Source organism: Bombus huntii, chromosome 12 (genome assembly GCF_024542735.1).
Source record: "Bombus huntii isolate Logan2020A chromosome 12, iyBomHunt1.1, whole genome shotgun sequence".
NCBI classification, from domain to species: domain Eukaryota; kingdom Metazoa; phylum Arthropoda; class Insecta; order Hymenoptera; family Apidae; genus Bombus; species Bombus huntii.
In genome coordinates, this window is record NC_066249.1 from 1,178,216 (window position 1) to 1,198,392 (window position 20,177).

At 33.1% G+C, this 20,177-nt stretch overlaps 6 protein-coding genes and 1 long non-coding RNA gene across 12 annotated transcripts in view; 4 read left to right on the forward strand and 3 right to left on the reverse strand.

Moving 5' to 3' along the window:
• Nucleotides 1-2,152, forward strand: part of LOC126872146 (transcription factor kayak) — a 35,135-nt gene extending 32,983 nt beyond the window's left edge. For all 3 annotated transcript variants that reach the window (XM_050631771.1, XM_050631770.1, XM_050631772.1), the window contains exon 3: nt 192-2,152. In XM_050631771.1, the coding sequence (XP_050487728.1) occupies nt 192-788 (597 nt within the window). In that variant the 3' untranslated portion in view covers nt 789-2,152. The remainder of the gene's footprint in view (nt 1-191) is intronic.
• Nucleotides 2,137-7,595, reverse strand: LOC126872136 (ribosome-releasing factor 2, mitochondrial). The gene is made up of 4 exons (XM_050631753.1): nt 7,409-7,595; nt 5,554-7,325; nt 2,662-2,808; nt 2,137-2,583 (listed from the first exon to the last, which is right to left on the reverse strand). The coding sequence occupies exons 1-4, from the start codon at nt 7,557-7,559 to the stop codon at nt 2,419-2,421; spliced, it is 2,235 nt and encodes a 744-aa protein (XP_050487710.1). The 5' UTR covers nt 7,560-7,595; the 3' UTR covers nt 2,137-2,418.
• On the forward strand, nt 2,815-5,546 carry LOC126872144 (uncharacterized). Its single transcript, XM_050631768.1, has 3 exons — nt 2,815-3,788; nt 3,873-4,022; nt 4,369-5,546. The coding sequence occupies exons 1-3, from the start codon at nt 3,666-3,668 to the stop codon at nt 5,329-5,331; spliced, it is 1,236 nt and encodes a 411-aa protein (XP_050487725.1). The 5' UTR covers nt 2,815-3,665; the 3' UTR covers nt 5,332-5,546.
• A 76-nt stretch (nt 7,596-7,671) lies between the features above and the next one.
• Nucleotides 7,672-8,685, reverse strand: LOC126872159 (28S ribosomal protein S18a, mitochondrial). The gene is made up of 5 exons (XM_050631789.1): nt 8,647-8,685; nt 8,313-8,498; nt 8,099-8,232; nt 7,907-8,030; nt 7,672-7,838 (listed from the first exon to the last, which is right to left on the reverse strand). Exons 2-5 carry the CDS (start codon nt 8,413-8,415, stop codon nt 7,723-7,725), a joined length of 477 nt encoding a protein of 158 aa, XP_050487746.1. The 5' UTR covers nt 8,416-8,498; nt 8,647-8,685; the 3' UTR covers nt 7,672-7,722.
• Nucleotides 8,686-8,820: 135 nt separating this feature from the next.
• On the forward strand, nt 8,821-10,337 carry LOC126872152 (zinc finger protein-like 1). Its single transcript, XM_050631782.1, has 3 exons — nt 8,821-9,102; nt 9,264-9,569; nt 9,653-10,337. Exons 1-3 carry the CDS (start codon nt 9,001-9,003, stop codon nt 10,211-10,213), a joined length of 969 nt encoding a protein of 322 aa, XP_050487739.1. The 5' UTR covers nt 8,821-9,000; the 3' UTR covers nt 10,214-10,337.
• An 865-nt stretch (nt 10,338-11,202) lies between these two features.
• LOC126872147 (retinol dehydrogenase 7) lies at nt 11,203-19,055 on the forward strand. 4 transcript variants are annotated; one of them, XM_050631774.1, is made up of 7 exons: nt 11,216-11,812; nt 12,929-13,210; nt 13,923-14,237; nt 15,772-16,003; nt 16,628-16,795; nt 17,629-17,691; nt 18,112-18,255. In XM_050631774.1, exons 1-6 carry the CDS (start codon nt 11,680-11,682, stop codon nt 17,642-17,644), a joined length of 1,146 nt encoding a protein of 381 aa, XP_050487731.1. In that variant the 5' UTR covers nt 11,216-11,679; the 3' UTR covers nt 17,645-17,691; nt 18,112-18,255. The 4 variants fall into 4 exon arrangements, with proteins under 4 accessions (XP_050487733.1, XP_050487732.1, XP_050487731.1 ...); XM_050631776.1 differs by lacking the exons at nt 13,923-14,237; nt 15,772-16,003; nt 16,628-16,795 and adding an exon at nt 18,683-19,055 and having other exon boundaries at nt 11,203-11,812; nt 18,112-18,276; XM_050631775.1 differs by lacking the exons at nt 17,629-17,691; nt 18,112-18,255 and having other exon boundaries at nt 11,214-11,812; nt 13,923-14,228; nt 16,628-16,927.
• Nucleotides 18,210-18,458, reverse strand: LOC126872181 (uncharacterized). Its single transcript, XR_007691901.1, has 2 exons — nt 18,396-18,458; nt 18,210-18,299 (listed from the first exon to the last, which is right to left on the reverse strand). It is a non-coding gene; the product is annotated as an uncharacterized LOC126872181 (long non-coding RNA).
• Nucleotides 19,056-20,177: the final 1,122 nt, after the last annotated feature.

Sequence of the window (20,177 nt, forward strand, 5' to 3'; positions counted from 1 at the left end):
AGATATGTACGTGTGTACAATCGGTGGCATACATTGTCACTTGTTTTACGTGGATTGGAAGTATCAGTGGCTTGAAATAAAAGTTCATATGTGCAAGATAGACTATAATGTACACTGTATGTGCTAATGTAATTCAAATATTAAGTTGAGAAAATGAAACACGAATTAAACATGACAAATTCATTTGACAGGAGACTGAGGGTTTGGAGCAGAAGAAACAAAGCTTGCAAGAAGAGATTCAGCAGCTACAGCAGGCGAAGGACGAACTGGAATTCATCCTAGAAGCTCACAGAGCGGTCTGTCGACTTCGTTCAGCATCTCCTCCGGATGTGAAACCCGTGATAAAACCAGAGCTTCCAACGGAGGATCAATTCGCCGCTGCGGCTGCAGCTGCAGCCGCCGCAGCTGAAAGCACAAAGCGCGAGTCGGTGAACGTCGCAACGAGACCGAATAGACCGAATTCTTTGCCGGTTGGCTTCGACAATAACAATCGACCAAATTCCCTGTCGATCTTCAGCGAACCAAAAGAAAGGCCGAACACGCTTACATTTAAGACAGTCGAAACACCATCATTCATGAAACCATCGTTGGACGTAGCGGGGATGCCAATCACTACGCCAACTAGCGGTATAGCGTTTAATTTCGAGTCGTTGATGGAAGGCGGGACCGGCCTTACTCCAGTTTCAACACCATTGATACCTTCTTGCTCGACGCAGCAAAGAAACAATCTGTCCGCCGTCGATCTCAGCTCTCCGGATGCAAATCCACCGAAGCTAGTGAGTTTGTGACGCCAAGACGACCTCGATTACGGATCGAACGAGGATGATCCCGAATGAGATGATTTTATAAAATGATGTGAGATTCTGGTAATTTTTATACAAAGAAGATTTTCTGCTAGAACCACACATCGTGAAATTCAGTATTTGCGTTTCTGTTATGGATTCACGCATCGTAAAGTAAGCTTGTCGAACACATTTCCATCTCTGTAAGAACTTTGGTAAAATTATCTTTGAGGCTAATAAAAAGGAAAAAGAATAAAAAAGGAAGAAGGAAAAGAATGAGATTTTCCTTGTTAGTAGCGCTTTAAGAACGCATTAAACCGCATGAACTTTTGGAAGAAGAAGCAAAGTATGTTTTTGCATCATTTAATTGACACGCGAGAGTGTCTAGTGATATATAATATTGTATATTATACGTAATTGTATTTAACTTTTGCGAACGTTTTTACACAGACGAATTAGGATTATGCAAACCATGCATCGTAATATTGCAACAATTTCTTTTTCTGTTTTTTTTTCCTTGTAAAAGATTTTCGTCGTACCCCGGCGAAAAATTTTATTTTTTACCAATTACGTAACATCGACCGAAGAGGTATAGCGTTGTTTAGGAATTTAAAACGTTCGATTTTAGCGCTCAAAACCATTACGTAGATTAAGGAGGACGCGTATACGATGGCCATCTTTGATTGCGCTCATGATTTTTCACATCATGTGTATATAGCACAATTCAAGGCTAACGAACTAGCGGATTGATGACGAAATGATGTATGTGTATATACGTATACACGTATATATTTTTTATTGAAAATTTGGTGAATGTTATGTGCCTCGTATTTACGATAAATAAAAACCGCATTGAAACCACTTGCGGTTACGCGTATTAACGGAACATTTTTATGTGCAACTGACGTGTTTGCAAATCTTTCACCCTATAAATGTAATCCCTCCATACATATAATATATATACATACATATATTTTACTATGTATGACATTTTTGCATGATCTTTAAGCAATATTAATATATTTATGCGCGGCTGCTGTTTACGAGGCTGGCCGGTGTTATTTCGATAAGACTTTTTTCTTTCTATTACTTTGTTCTTTATTGTTTTCTTTCCTTTTTTTTTTTTTGTTATTATATAGAACTACGCATGTGTATATACGTATTCTTAGAGAAAGAAATCGTTTTACGAGCTGCTCGATTTCAGTCACGTGATCGGCGGCCGCGATAGATGATCGTAAATAAGAAAAGATGATTGTAACGCATCACCGGTAAATGCTGCAATATATTTTGATTAGAGCGAACGAATAAAGGAACGATCGAATATGTAATTTTGTCCAAGAATAATAACAAAGTGTTTTAATTTTTGTGTATCATACTGTTTACTTCACTTTAGACATAGAAGTCTTGACAAATGAGAAATTCGCACATACGACTGCTCTTTTCTCGTAAACCCTGATCTTAATCCTTAAGTAAGTTGAAAATAATTTTTATAGCGATTTAATTTCTATCTTTGTACAATTAAATCACTAATATCTTAAAATACAACAGATATTTGGTATAAATAATATTGCATATTGTATGCTGAGAAAGATACCTTTTTCATTTCACGTTTTTCTAATAGAATTTTCTAAATTTTCTAATAGAATCCAGTAACTCTTTTAATCGCTTCTGCTTCGTTCATCGAGTCCATTACTTCGTAATGGTCAAATTCTAACGAGAACGTTGCATGCCCTGATGAGATTATTCTTATTGCTTTTGAGTATCCTAGTAACTCGACTAATGGAATAAGGCAGTGGACCACCTGTTTTCATCATTTAAGTTACATTAGTCTCTCTAACCTCAATTTTACTATTGCCTTAAAGGGGAAAAAATACATTACCTTGTTTTGTCTGTAGGTATCGATATATTTTACTTCTGCACGTCTTTTCGGCAAGTCTTTCATGATGATGCTTAAATATTCCTCAGGCACCACAATTTCGACTCGCATTACAGGTTCTAGAAGTGTAACTCCAACATCCTTCATCAACTGAAATACATATAGAGAACGATAAGTAAATAGGAAAGAGCTTTTAAAAAAGTAAGGGTCGTGAGTAATTTAACAGTTTCAGAGGAAGATTTAGAAAGATTTTAAAGTATTTCAAGCCATTCAAGGAGGAATTTAAGAGCTCTAAGTAATATAAAGGCTCCAGGGAATGTTCAAGAGATGTACTTAAATTATTTCAAGCATCTGAGAGTCTTTGACAAATCAGAAATTGTTAAGCAATCAAAAAATCTAGAACTCAGATTGTAAACGTTAAAGATGTTGCAAAACATTTTCTAGGGGATCTGGTTATTTATAGTCGGAATTATTTTTATAGATTACTTATACATTACTTATATTTATAAATATTTTATAAGTCACTTATCTCAATATATGTAGCTACTTTCCAATATAGTTACAGTATAGTTTCCAATACATCAATACATCAATATAATTAAATTCCAAATAATTAAAAATAACAGTGACTTAATTAAGCTTCGCTACAGAAAATATTTCGTATTTTTTCAATGAATTATTCTTCCAATAAAAGATATTGTTTATTCTATTGCTCCCTCTTTTTAAACTATCCTTATCAAATTTAATACCATATTTTTTCACTTGGCCAGAAAATCCTTGTTTCTATCGTTAATGCAATCATTATTTCTATTGTCAACGCTAGAAATATCTCAAACGATTGTTCTCTTTATCAACTGCGTCAGCTTAAAAAAAAAAACATAATTCCAAATGAACAGCCATTATATTGAAATACGCTGCAAGAAAACAAACGAACGGAAAGATGTAAATCCTAAAGTAACAAAGTCACATAAATACTTCACATTTTCGTGAAATAATTTCGTAATTTCATGGTTGATGGATATGTGTCTCTTTTGTATAGTATCAGTGACAAACCCTTAGAGTATTGGAGCAAGCAGCAATCTCAATCGGGTCGTATTCGTAAAATCTTAGATTCAGATTTATTAGAAAATGTAGGTTACGTTCAATGAACATCATTCAGATTTATTTAGTTGAGCATTGAATTTTAAGTTAATTTTATGGTAAATGATGCACAGGTTATCGAGATACAGGACTTTGAACAACCCCATGGATATGGCACCTCCATCATTTGTCCCTCTGATTCCTCCCAATTCCTGAATATCGAATTACCAGTTTTAGTTGTGGTTATAAAGAACCTAAATCTCCATTGTCGTCTGCAAGTGCAGGTAATTGTGGAATATTCTGAGTATAATCTCATATTAACGACAAATCTTTCATAAACTTCTTCTAATACTAATAAATAGTCAATTCTTTTGTGGTCCGGACAACACTCAATATTTTATCTCGACTAGTATTTTAATAATTAATTTTTTAAAGATGTTTTTGTAATCAGGTGTCTACATTAACATATGTATATCGAATTAATACAAGTAAATTCTCTACCCTAATTTGATATAACCCCATAAAGGGTTAATTTAATTTGGCAAATAAAAATTAAAAGTTGTCTAAACAGAATAGTGAATAACCTATAACATAATATCTGTTGATACAAAAGCCTATGCATTAAACCAGGTGGCAGATAACCAAAATTGCCAGCATCATTTTCAATTTACGAACGCGGAGTCAGAAAAACAAAACTCCAAGGGTGTCATTTGTCGCGTCAAAGTAAAATTTGAGACCGGTTGGAATAAATTAGAACTGGACCTATCGAGTCTAACGCAAACTGCCTTCAAGCAACAATACGCTATAACTCAGAGGATTCAAATTTGCGGTAATTGTCGTTTGCGCAGAGTATACTTTATAGATAAGCACTACGAAGACCAAGAAATTTGCCCTAAATTATATCACAAGTTCTTGGATTCTTATATGTTGAAGTGGGGCATAAGAAGCGTAGAAAGATCTACTCAAACTAACTCAAAAAGAACAAAGAATCGAGTCAAAGGAAACAACAACATCAAGATCTCAAAGCACTTCAGTGCTGATAATTTAAGTAGCGGAGAAACTAGTAGTGCAAAGAATTCTAATCTACGGAAAATAACTGACGAGGATTTTCTGAGAAATTTACAGATTAAAACAGACATAATAATTAATGAATTTTTTGACAGGCAGTCCACGAAACCTCCACGTGTCTTAGAATTAAAACAGAACACCACATTGAAACCGTATGCTTTTCCAACCTTAACCTCAAAGCAGAAATCCTTCAATATTGGTATATCTGAAGATACATTGAAGAAAATCGGCGTTCTTCGGACGTTTACAGAGACCTATATATGCAACGAGGACAAACGTAAAGAGACTAATGTTCTAAAAATTATACGGGATAATTGGAAACATAGATACCTTTTCCCTCAGGAAGAATCATTGCCTAACAACGGTTTGTCCGAACAAAATACAAAGAGAACGATGTTGGAACGCAAACCGAAATCTCTGCTTCTATTGTCGGAATTAAAATCTGCGAAGGAAAGAACTTTAGGGTTGCCGAAAAAAAGCACTGAGGTGATTAAACGTAACGAAAGTGATACGGTTATCAATTAATTGACAATTAATGTAATATTAAATAATTTAATAGAAATAGAATGTTGTTTCTTCCGTTTGTGGTTGGTACTCCTGTAGGTAGACTCAGAAATGGCGATAGAGTACCAAAGCTTCTATTTCATGTACCCTATTATGTTCTCCCGCCATTCACAACTTAGATTATTTCCTTTATTGTGTCTTATATGTACGTAAGAAAAATAAAAATCATAAGAATACTTTTACCTGTCGAGTACACTGTGAAACAGCAGCACTGATTAACGATGGCGTGATACCAGATCCATATTCTAAACTATGCAATTTAACGCCCATATTTACGACCGGATAACTTAATTTCGGCCCGTGTAAAAGAACTAATTTAACACCATTCCTCACTGCCTTCATTATATGTGCCGGTATAGCATTTAAGCTATCACCATAATTCTGTGATTTATCTAATAATAAAGTCTCCATTTCTTGGTAGTTCGGTATCAACGACATGACTATTGTAATTTTTAGATTAGCGCTTCCTATCTTATATTCAGTCGAAAAGGTATCTAAAATAGGTTCCTTTATAGTTTCTCTATAGGAGATTTGCAAAGGACCTAATTCAGCATCGACCTTATATTCGGTTCTAATTCTTTCTTTGATAATTTCTAAATGCAGTTCACCCATTCCTCCAAGCACGATCTGACCTGTTTCTTCATTTTGAGTTACTCTTAAACTTGGGTCTTCTCTTTCGAGTTCCTGAAGAGCCTTCTCTAAAAGTGTTTGCGTAGATAACGATGGCGCCTCAACTGAACAAAAAAAGACTGGCTCTAACGTCTTAATATTGTTGTCAAATACTTTCTCTACATCTTCCAGTGCAACACCTTTCTCTGCCCTTAGTTTCTTCTTTGCTTGTTCTGTCGTTGTTCGATTGGTCGTTACTAAATCTCCAGCTGTTGTACTTTTTAATCCCGTTATGGCTGCAATATTGCCACGTGTGATCTTCGGTATTTCTTGGTACTCGTCAGCGTACGCGATATACAATTTTCCTACGAGTTCCTTTTCTTCTTTGCGGACGTTATATAGCTTCATGCCTTTTTCTACGTTGCCGCTATAAATTCGAAAAAATGTAATTGGTCCTTTTTGCTTATCGTGGACGACTTTAAATGCCCTGGCGCAAAGTTTGTCATCAAAACAACGGTAATACGCAGAAGATTTAGTTTTATTGGGTGATGGTAAATACAAGAGAACACCGTCCATTAAAGGTTGAACTCCAATATTTTTATAAGAACTACCTAAGAGCACAGGAACACCTTTTCTACTAATAGTTGATCTGTGCAAGGAATCAATTAACATTTGTGGAGTTACTGCATCCAAAGATTCCTGTTCTATTATTATGTTAGCTAATTCATCATCCATGTTGGATAATTTATCTGTTAAGCTTCTACGTTTCTCATTTGCCATTTCCCATAAAGTTGTATCTTCATTCTCAGATAATTTTACTCTGGAATATTTCATACCCATATCTTTCTTTGAAAAGATCAATTTTTCTAAAGTAATAACATCCACAATTCCTTCTAAATTTCCTTTCTCTTTAATTGGAAATTGCGTCGGTAATACTTCTGTGTCTAACTTGGATTCAATAGATTTTAAACTACTGTCAAAATTAGCATCTGCCCTGTCCATCTTATTTACATAAATAATTCTAGGAATATCATATCTGTCAGCTTGTCTGCAGACTGTTAATGTCTGAGCTTCAACACCTGCACTTCCATCTAATATGACTACTGCTCCATCTAATACTTTTAACGTTTGCTCCACTTCCATAGTGAAGTCAATGTGTCCTGGAGTGTCGATTAAATTAATACGGTAGTTTTTCCATTGAAATGTCACTGCTGCAGAAGTAATGGTTATACCGCGCTGACGTTCTTGATCCATATAATCTGTTACCGTATTCCCATGGTGAACCTCTCCCATATGTTTAATGAGACCAGAATAGTATAACATTCTTTCTGTGGTAGTGGTTTTGCCTGAAAAACCATCGTCAGTATTGTAAATTCATTAAAATAGAGATTTTTATAGGTTATCTATAAAAAGCATATCACACACGAACCAGCATCGATGTGTGCCAAAATTCCGATGTTTCGAATTTTCGTGATTTCCTGTTCTCCATGTTCATTCTTCACGATTGTTGTGCCTTTTGATACATATCTTTTTTGAAACTTGTTACACCATGGGCGTTTTATTAGCCAAGATGTAAACATGATTTCTAACCTACACGTTTTTGTACATTCGAAATTAAGGGCAAAGTAGAATCACGTGGAGAATTATTATGATTTTAGGATTTATTTAGATATTGAAAATAAAACTAAATCATTCAAAATACTATAATATTGTTTAATTATTTATTATACTGTTTGTAAACTATTACTTATATCTAGCTTTAATAGTTCTTTCACAGTAGTAGCTATTAAATTTTTTCCATTTCCTTCGTTGTAAAGGATGAAGTAAACCACCTCCAGGAGCTCTCCTTTGCATTAATCCTAAGCATAAGTGTATCAATTTATTTACTGTAGATTGAAAATTGCATTGCTATGATTAATCTACCAACCTGCATATTGAGCCATTAGGATCAATGAACTAATTCTCTTTTGTTGCACCTTGCAAAGACCTGTAATCCTACGTGGTAATATGCATCCATCTGATCTAACAAATTGATTTAGGATAAGTACATCCTAAAAGAATCAGTTTAATTATCCAGAGACAAGGAAGATCGTAATACGACAAGATATTAAACTCTTACTGTATGTTTAATGTTAAGACCAGAAGAACAAATAGGACATGCCCCGTTTTTAGGTTTTAAAAACCGCCCTTCATATGGGTCTGGTTTAATCACGGCTTCAATAGTTAATGTGTTTCCTTCTTTCTTTTCTATGACTAAATTCAAAATTATAGGTTAGGAACATCAATTCAAACAATAAATGATGTTATACCTTAATAAATGTAATCATACTCACTTTCCTTAATACGCGTTATTGGAGATAACGATATATTTCTATTTTGTCCTATCGATAATATATTTTTTCCTAAGTAATTTAAGGCGCGATACAACGTAGCCATTTTAACAGTATTTACAAGATGATCTCCGTTATCGTATAAAAAAAAAGTGTATGTACTTCGTTATAGTATACAAAAATTATTAACTGTGTAACATTATTATAAATTAGTAATTATTTTGTTATAGAGATACTTATATGATGTAAATTATTATTTATTTATAATTGTATGTGATTTGTTCTATTGGAGATGAGATATGTTAATTATATGATTGAAACAATATTTTATGCTTACTAAAGAAAGATTCTTTTAATGTGAAAAAAATATCAGTTTTAATATTATTTTATAAACGAATAGTTTTCTTGTAAATAAATCGGAGAATGTGTACAGTAACTTATGGATGTTTATTCGTTACCGGTGAATCGAAGAATCTTATTGGTCCATTCTTCTGTGCCATTTGTGAAAAATGTCAGACGACGTGGCTGATGAAAGATGGAACCCGTACCGCATAATGTAGCTTAAAATTTTGTAAGATCACGAAATGTCATATAAAATTATCCGTTTATAAAAGTGTTTTTAAGTAACTAGATTTTTTTGTATTGTTGATAATTTATTTAATGTTATAAACGTATTACTTTTATCGTAACTATGGGGCTGTGCAAGTGTCCGAAAAGAAGAGTTACAAATCTGTTTTGTTTTGAACACCGTGTCAATGTTTGTGAACATTGCATGGTTACGAATCACCCGAAGGTATTGTATTCTATTTTTCATAAAACAATTTGCAAAGAATGTACTTTGACGAAGAAATCATGAACAAATAATTTTCACTAATTCTCCAGTCAAAGTAATTCTCGTCCCTTTTTCATCTATATTAAGATTACTTAACTGATAAATATTTATATTTTTTTCAGTGTATTGTTCAATCGTATATTTTGTGGCTACATGACCATGATTACAATCCAATATGTACATTATGCTCCGTAAATTTAAGCGAAGGAGATTGTGTTCGGCTAACATGCTATCACATGTATCATTGGGCATGTTTGGACAAATATGCCAGGGAATTACCAGAAACTACAGCACCAGCAGGATACACATGTCCAACTTGTAAGGAACGCATATTTCCTGACTCAAAATTGGTTTCTCCTGTGGCAGATGTATTGAGAGAAAAGTTAGCAGGAGTAAATTGGGCACGAGCTGGTTTAGGTTTACCTTTGGTATGTATTATATTTAAATGTACATAATAAAATACATAACATACATATACAGAACATCTATATATTGAAATTATCTTTTATAGCTCAGTGAAGACAGAGAGCAAAAACCAGAACAGGAGCATCCTTCATTGAAAATTGAGACCACTTCGTATCAGAACCACACATTAACAACTTCATCACCATCAATCGCTACATCACGTTCTGTTGGCAATGTTAACTCAGTTCACAGTAACATAAATAATGTGCATTTAAATAATCAAAAGGTTGGGCCACCTTATTCAATTGTAAATATCGATTCATCCATGGGATTGTCTCAGTCAACATCAAGAAAAGTTTGCGAAGCATATGACGATCCGAAAGAAATATCATTTGATCATGATGAAAATAAATACAGAAGAAAGCCTGCCATCGAATGGTTCTTAAGGTGGTGGAAGTTGATAGTTAGCCCACCAACGCGACGTAGAAATACACCCAGTCCGCAATACAGGAGATATACGGTGCTAGGAATCATGGTAATATTAGCTTTCATTGGAATGTTAATTCTATTCTCGTGGCTTGGACGAATGGCTACAGACGGCGATCCAAGTTACGATCTTCGCGCGGATCCGAACATTTTAGTTGCTGATAAACCCGCTGGTATTTAATATACTCCACATTTCAAAGCGATGTTTGAAGGAAACTGTAGGAGTACCACGTAAATGAAGACATATATAAATGAAGCTTGTAAGATAATGTAATAATTTTGGATTATAGTCGAACGAATATGTATTCACTGTCTTATAATTTCATTCTAAAGAAATAACTAGCATAAGATATAGTATACTGCTAGCCAATATTTGTTAATTTTTATGTAAAGTATGCCTTAACATTAAGCTGTATATTTCACTCTGTAAAGACTTATAAATTTACAAGAAATTTTCTGTAATGATTATATGAAAGAGTTTTTTATACTATCATGTGCAAAATTAAACGAAAGAAAGAAAAGAACGTTGCTAATATCATTTCCACTAATAATAGGAACGAACTGTGTGCAGACAAGATTTTGTAACTGTCATAGGAGTGACACTAATTAGAAACGCGCTACTTTGTTGTTTATGTTGTTGCTTATTTTAAAACGGTATTATAGCTTATTTAAAACGTCGATTTTGTTGTATTGTTTCCAACATTTTTTCGATCGAAAAACCGGGAATGTGTATACGTTAAAAAGCAAATCTTTTAAGTTGTGCTTAGTAACATTAACAATATAGGACTGCCGTAGCAGCTTTTAGAAACTTCATCGTATTCCATTTATTCATACATTGTGTGACATGTTTACAATTCAAATCAGAGTCTGGTAACCGAACCGAGAGAAATATTCGTTCATGAAATATTAACATCTCTTAACAGATCAAACTCTGGCATATCGAATCAATTTTATACGAAAAGAAACTAGTTTATAGAAAAAGGAAAGAAAACCTTTACTTTTGTAATAAATAGAAATATTATATCATGCTTATATGATCGTTAAATTTTACTTTGTTTTTGAGTTACACACATTTTGTGTATTACATGGTGTATTACCGTTGGAATTTTGAGAGGATCCATCGTGAAGCATTGTGAAAGAGTGGGGATATTTAGGTTTCTTTCTTTCTGCACGCGTCCCATAGCAGCCATTTGTGATCAAGACGAGAATAACACCGCTTCGTCTCTTGTGTGTGTTTTTATTCATCCTTCTGATTTTTACTGTTTATACCTAGTGATCTAAGTGATTCTATGGTGATTTTCATATTGTGAATTCATATATTAATTACCACAGACATTAATTAAAGAAACATTAATACGAGTACATTCTTATTAGTAAACAGTTATACTATTATAATTCGTAAAATCAGAACTTTGATCCTATTTGTATAAATATTTCACATATATCATATCAAAATTTTATCTGTTTCTTTTTACTGTGTGAATTATATTACTGTGTGTATTATATCCGTAGTCTTTCTCTTTTTCTCTGTCTCTTTACAAGGATTTCATACATACAAAGTGTAGAGAAACATAGAATTAACTTATTCGAACAGTGCCATCTGAGAGGTGAAATATCTGTAAATTTGATACCGTATTAATTTTTGAAATGGGATTATTTGGATATATCAAGAGGTACTCTGGGATATTCCTAGCAGATGTAGCGACTTCGATAGGCCTTTATTATTTATGGAACAAGGGACATAAGTACTTGGTTCCAACGGTGTCCTTATGCGGTATCGGTAAGAACATAATATTTATTATAATTAATTAGCGTTTATTGATAGTACACAAATTTTTTATACAAAGCAGATAAATAAAACAAAAGAAACCAAATGAATTTTAAATCATGATAAGATATATGACTATAATAAAATTCGTATCGGATATATCTTTGAATTGTGAACTAAACGCATCCATTTAAGTATATCAGAGAGGAAGTCCTCTCTGACTATACATACATAGACGCACATTTTATCTTCCTTTCTATTGATCGGTAGACTGGGTCTATCAAAATGCGCCATCAGCGGGAAGGTCAATGATTCAATATAACTACGATACTTTGTTATCTAATTGTTTCATTAGTTTAGTCTGGTTTAATACATTCAAGTAGCAAATTAAAAATTAAATAAAATTTTAATAAAAAAAATGTAACACTATCTCTATCGAATTATAAATTCACACGCTCCGTGTCGCGTGGAGCGGATACTTTCATTTCAGCCATTTGGAATTTTAGGGTAGAGTAAATCTATGTGTTTGTTAAAAGAATTTCTTAACCGTTTGAGTGCCAGGGGTCTTTGAATAAACGGAATCGAAAAATCCCAAACAGTGCCATAGCGCTCGTCTTAATCGATTGCGAAGAGAAACAAGCGGCGCAATAGCGCTCGTCATATTTGTTATTTTTATGGAATGTATCTATATTATTATATATGCGTACTATTAGTTTATAAATATTTCAAGTTTTGTTCAATCAAAATTATTGAGAAGATAACAATGAAATACAAAATACCGTCAGTCGTCCGTTATGTTCAAATGTACTGGGACTTTTCGACACAAAATTTGAATAGCGCGGTCGCGCTGCTTGGGATTCAAACGGTTAAAAATTAAATTTATTGCTTTGATGTCTAATACATCTTAGACAACACATCCTTTTCTTTATAATTATGTTAATTGCACTATTGAAAAAATTGTAAGGTATAAGTAAATCTATCAGAAGCAAAACTATTAATCGTAATAATGTAGAGCGTGTACGCCCCACGCAGGCTGAACGAAAAATAATCAAAAATCGGTCCGGCACGGAACGTGTTATAACATACGTTATTAAGATGTGGAAAAGGATTTTTCGAATAATCTTTCAGGTGCCTCTTACCTATATTGCCATCTAAAATCTCGAGACAAACTGACTTCGAATGATGTGATTGTCATAACTGGCTGCGGTTCAGGGTTAGGATACAGTCTGGCTCTGTATTGCCGACAACTGGGGGCAACTGTAATAGCGGGTGTATTACAAATGGATAGTCCCTCGGTTCAAAAACTAGAAGATGAAGGAGTAATCGTTTTCCCTTTAGATCTCATGGAACTGAATAGCACTACAGGTTTCACGGATTCCGTTCGTCGTACTATAGCGGAAAAAAGATTAGGTAAATTACTTAGCACGATCAAGTCTGTGATTACAATGAATGTGCATACTAACATGATTCCAACAGATGATACATCTAAATACTGAGATGTACACACTCATAAAAATCTATACAGGGTACTATGAAATACGTGCGAAATATTTGTAGGGTCAATTCTAGACATGAAAATGCTAGAAATATATGTACTTGTACTAATGAATCATCAGACGAGCCATTCTCTCTATCTCACTCACACTTCATATTTCTCGCTCTGATATGAATATATGAGTCTCTCAGTACAACTTATCAATTTCTTATTTTCATTACATACCAAAATATAAGATTGGTATCCAATTTTTAAAGAACAGATTACTCACCGCTATGAGCTTATTTATTATAAGGAGATATAATATAAATACTAGCAAATTGCAAGGTAAGCTGAAATATAGAATTTTTAATATCATTACTTTTCCTTTTCTGCTTTTGGCTTATGAGCGGCTCATATAACAGCTGAAATACTAATCATATCTTGTGTCACTTGTTTCATTTCATGGATCTCAGGTAACCGCAGTCACTAATATAGATAACATGTAACCATAGTCTAACAAAGATATTAACAAATTGTTAATAGAGCATTCGAACGAATTTGGGTAAATTTGGGAAAAATGGTGGCTGGTTTAAAAGAAAAAACAAATGAAACGAGCATACCTATATAATAGAATATCGATTCCAGTGTTACGATGTGTAATCAATAACGCAGCCGTGATGGTCTTCGGCGAATTCGAATGGCAAACGTATGGGCAGCTTAAGAATCAGTTGGAAGTTAACTTTCTTGGTGCTATGATAGTCACGCAAGAATTGATGCCGATTATCCGCGCCCATTATAGTCGGATTATCGTAGTCTCAAGCCACTGTAAGACGCAGCCAATTCCAGGAGCTTCGGTTTATAGTGGAACCAAGGCTGCTATTAGCGCCTGGGCCACAGGCCTTAGGGTGGAGTTGAAGAAGTATGGCATCAGAGTTGTTAGCGTCGTTCCTGGTAACCAAGGCATAGCATTTTCAAATATAAATACAAGATTCTTCCATAAAAAGAGAGCAGTTTTATGCAAAAAATATTTTGCTATGCTTTCTACTTGTGTACAATAAATTATTTGGAAATTTAACGTAATAAGAAAATTATTTGTAAACGTGATTAAGGGAAAGCATTCTTTTGTTGAACGTTGACAAATTGTTTTAATTAATTGTTTCTTGGTTTCATCTCGTCCGCAATAAATGCGCACCTAACAATTGTATCTCGCTGGTGTAGACGATTAGAGCACTCAGAGTGAACTAAATTAAAAAGCTCAAGTTATATCAGCGTGTTTATCGTTATTGTCCTTAACAAAGTAAATAATTTATGTTGGAAATTAGCAAAATAGCGAACGTTTAATCACAAATTCCGAAATTTAACTCTCTTTTCGGTAATTATTAAATGAAAAAGGTATGATAAACTTCACATGAAAATATAATTTTGGTAAGAACGAGAGCTAGTGAGTCGTGGAATAACGGGTAAAAATCTCAAAAACTGGTCTGAAATTTTTACCGGTTATTTCACCACATCTTACCAATTCTCGTCAGTACCAAAATTACATTTTTATGTTGAATTCATCATACCTTTATTTAACGATTACCGAAAAGAGGAATAAAATTTCGGAGTTTGTAATTTAGGCATTTGCCATTTTCTCAACATTCAACGTAAATTATTTACTTTGATATACACGATAACGATAAGCATATTGTTTAGGATCCCTTTTGAGTTTTCCATCTTAGTCCATTCTGAAAGCTCTAATCACTTATGTGTGCGAGATACGATTTTTAAACACACCGTTTACTGCGGGCGAGATAAGATCACAAAACAATTAACTAAAACTCTATGACAAATCGTTACGTATAACGAAAAAGTAACTAAATAAGCTACAAGAAATGATTGTAGATGTACTATAAAAGACAAAAAATATATATATATGCCGGGTTTACGTTAGAATTAGGGTTAGGAGCGTGAAACGAACCTTCGTTGGATTACACGTTGTCGTTATGCAATAGAAAGCTGAAAGGGGGTGATTCTACGCGAAAAAAGAAGTCAAAAATATAGAATAAAAATCTTTTTTTAATTTTTTCATCGAGACAACGATCTACAGTGAGATCCGTTATAACGAGACGTGATGAAGTGCACGCGTACCGAGCGAAAATTCAAAGTCGATTTTCTCGAAAACAAAGCCTCGAACGAAAAATTTTTATTCTATATTTTCGACTTCTTTTTTTACGTAGAATCACCCCCTTTCCGCTTGTAACACCAGTTACCAACCACCCTGTATATATAGAAAGAATTAGACGCACCATCACTTTGAAAAAAATTCATGAAAATTGTTATATTTTGTAATATTCACAGGAGAATGCCCCCTTAATGATAAACTTTTAATTTCCAAGAAATTTTGTATTGCACAAGAAATTTGGAAAAAATTCTATTTGACAAATCATATTTAGAAATTTTGTATATATGAAATTATTTATATAATTTTTTACTTTACTTACACATGGCATAGGTTCCTTCATTAAAGAGAGCAATATATTTACTCGACAAGCTGACCACTTTGAGGCGATGAAGTGGGTGATGCCCAAAGAGGTACAAAAGTTTTATGGTGAATACTTATATAGATATATGAAATATTTCTCGTCCCTGGTGAAAAATACAACTGTACAAACGATACGGGACGGTCGTATCTATGAAATCTTCGAAGGCGCTCTTCTGGACAGATATCCATCGGCAACCTACAAGTATGTCTAGCAATAAAAATGAAACTTTAATTATGTAGAAACAATTAAGAAATGAATGAAAAAATTTCTTTCTTTTTATCGAACATATAAAAAAGGAAAATATAAGGAAATTTAAAAAAATTTAGTGTAATAAAAAAATACGAAAATAATATGGTAAATTAAAAAATGAACTTTTGATCGTACTGAAATATTCAAATTTTGAAACGATTAAAACAATTAATTGAGAATATGCATATATATCTTTTTTTTATCGAAAGAGAAGAATTAATTTTAAGAATCTAATGTAGTAGGTTGAAAATTATTATACTTAAGAGTACGTACGATTTTAACTAAATGAACGGAATAGTGGACGCGAGTGAAGATTTCTATCGACTGAAGTGTTAAAATTCAATCGAATATAATGTTGTTAAGGGAACGATTGCCACTATCTCGTCGGTTGATTAGTGATAAGCATCTTAAAAAGTATTTCTTACTATATAGTACTTGAGCTAACATCTGTATTAGAACAGCTGAATTCCGATATAATGGAAAAAATGAATCACATATCGATCATAAATCTTTCTAAGTTTTATTCCATAGCTAAGGGTTGCTAATATTATAATATTTATTCAAATGTCCATTTAGGAATGAATCATGGCGTTATGCGATTTACCATACCTTGTTCACAATCACACCAACCTTTTTGCGTGATCGACTGGTCGAGAGGTTCGTACATGCCCCTGCATGGACGAAAGAGGATGCTGAAAAATCTGTGAAAAGCGCCCAGAAAGCGATGAATGGATTGTATAATAAGTACAATGGGCAAGATTAAGAGATCACGCAAAGAATAAAAATGAAATTCAGAAGAAATGTTGATCTCAATATTAAAAACAAACGAAGAAAATGAAATTGTAATGTCTTTTCGCATAAAAGCAAAAATAAAATGTAAAAAAAATTGATATTGTTAAATTAATTTTTATTATTATTTATTATATGTTTAGTGTGTCAAAAGTTAGCATATACTTTCCGTTTCTTTCGTATCTTCTATAATCTTCTTTTTTTTTTTATGTGTCGTGTGTATCTACCTTTGGTATATCGTTAAAGTTTAAATACTAGGTTGTTTCAAAAGTTTCTTTTGTTTTATAAGGAAATGCTAGATGCACAAGATCTTTTGCTTTATATCATTTTTTTCAGTTGGCTGAATTAAAAGCAGATTCTTAATTTATAATTAAATTTTTCCTTTGCAACGTTAAGTGACTCAGTGACGATTGAAATATCGGCACATGTAACTAGTCATATCTGGAGAACTTTCTCGATAAAATAATAATTAGTTATAACACAAAAAGTCAATGTGAAATGTTTGTAAAGTACACAAATGTTTCTCGACACCTGCAATGAAATGATTAATCGCGATTATCAGTTTAGGTGTAAAATATGACTTTTTTCAATTGAATGGGCACGAACGTTAATTCAATACTTTCCAAACGATCTTATCGATAAATAGAACAACAAACATAATTTTCTGGTCGGCAGGTGTCCATTTGAAGTGTTTTCAAAACTCTACAATGATAATCGTTTCTGATGCCTGACTCTCGATTAGATAGTAACCCTCAATAAATACCTATTCACGGTCCTATGATTTTCAGTTACTTCGAACAGTGAAACGAGCAGCACATACCAAGAAGCAAAAATGGCAATCCTCACCTATGGTACGTATATCGTTATTAGTACTATTCACAGACTCTAAACACCAACATCTTTAACTTTCATCTGCTTCTATTAACTTATTATTCGCTCTTGTACATACTGTACATTTTATAAATCTAACACGACAATTTACATCTATTTCTATTTATTTATTATATACTCTTGTACAAGTTGAACATTTGTCCGTTTTACAAATTTTATAAGCTTGGAAAATCGATGGAATTTTCTTAAAAAATGATATCCTTTTTTTATGAATATCTTGTTATGTGCTAATTTTTACTTGCTAATATACCCAATACTTTAATAATATGTTAATATAATATGCCATTATTCAAGCACACAGGTACACGAACAAGAATTTCCTACTAAAGCAACATTATAATTTAATTGAATGTCGAAAGTATGGTCACTTTTTGTCGCAGTGTACGTCTTCGCGGTGCTCTTCATCGCCGATTCGATGCAATCATCGTACGTGCCCTGTAATGCCGGTCCATCCCCCGTGAGCGTGGAGATCTTGGGATGTTCCTCTTTGCCCTGCAATTTAGTGAGAGGAAAGACCGTTGAGGCTAACGTTGTTTTCAATGCTGGTAAGTAGAGCAACAAAGTATAACTGAAAAATAGATAAAAAGAACATTAAAATAAAATTAAGGCACAACGTGTATATCAAATTTGAAATGAAAATAGTGATCAACTTCACCGAGATTACTTGTATCGTTTCTGAATAGTTGATTAGGAGAAAATTGATCCTGTATCTTAATATTAAAATAAATAATAATATTTTAAATATAATGTTAAAATATGGGTTTCCAAAAAATAGAGCTGAACAAGTTAGTTTCTAAATGGCTCAAGTTTTCCATTTAAATTGAAAGTTTAAATGTGAATTATTTGTTTCCATTATCTTGCCAGGGAACTATAGAAGAATCTTGACGATGTGTTTGTGATACCAAAAATAAATTGCTTATTTTCCATTCTAATTCCAATAATTTATTATAGTCGAGAATACAAAATCCCTGAAGCCAGTAGTAGATGTCCAACTTGGAAGTGGCCATATCCCATACGTATTACCGGAACAAAATGCCTGCAAGAGTCTTGTAAGTGGACAGTGTCCATTGCAGAAAGGACAATCAGCTACCTACCAATTGAAAATGCCCGTTGAAAAGAGCTACCCAAGGATCTCTCTGACTATCCAACTGTCTTTGGTCGATGAACAAAACAAACCCCAAGTATGCTTCAAGATCCCAGCGAAGGTTGTCGACTGAACTATTTGACGGACTACTATTGAAATCATTCTTCGATTCGATGACATACTTATGTTTCTCTTAAATTGTTATATTAAGTGTTAAATATATTGTAAGAATCAAATATCTATTTTTAATTCACCTTACTGAACTGATCCTTGAACAACGTCGATCAATTTGCAGTTTTTATTGATCCTTTTGATCATGTAGAAATATCCGTAAATATTCGTTAGATTATAACGTTAGATTTAAACATTAGATTCAGCTAGAATCAAACATACGATAAACACTTATTATACACGATATAGTAGCACCCCAGAATAATTTATTTATAATTCTCAATGAGAATTGATTGTAAAATTTTTCCAAATAAGAAAAAAAAAGAGAAAGATTATAACGTTAAAGGAGTCTGCCAAAGAAGATTTACTTTCGAGAAGGATGACGATGAGATGTCGTAATTATAAGATAAAGGAATTTTAACTTTCAATTTGAAAGATAAGAAGATATTTAAGTTAACTGCACTTTTATGGTATTCTTGATAAAAATTTATTTTACCATCGATCCTATTGTATTGGGTAGCTCGGAAAGTTCGTTCCGATCTTTGAGAAATTTCGTCGACATGATAGATCATGTTGAAAAGTTTTTCGCTGAAAAACCCGAGAGGTTCTGCAAGCATGGAATATTCAAATTGCGTGAAAGATGGAGAAAGGTTGTGCAACAAAATGGTACCTATATAATTCGATAAATGCACATCGAATCGAAATGTAAATCGGAACGAACTTTCCGGGCGACTTAGTAGTATCTTGAAATACTCGCGTGGAACTCAATGAACTTGTAAGGTGTACGAAGTACATAACGCATCGACCCGTCCGTGGCTTTTTCCGAAAAAGGAGATGCCTGGGAAAGCGCTGTATTGATTTAGTTACTCTAGATTTTCTTTTTATTATTTAATTTGTACTTTACAATTTGTCCAGTTGGACATTTGATAAATAGTTACTCTAGTTGTAATTTGTTAGTTTATTAACAAATAGTGTTAGTTAATTAATTATAGTTTTTGTGTTCTATCATCTGCAAAGAAATAGATAAATGCATATATGTATTTATTTAATTATTATTATATATATTATTTATATTACCAATTATATTTATATTTATTTATTTTTTATTATTATGTGTACTATATATATTATTTATATTACTTATTATATTTATATTTATATATGTCGGGTTATCATTAGAATTTAAGGCGC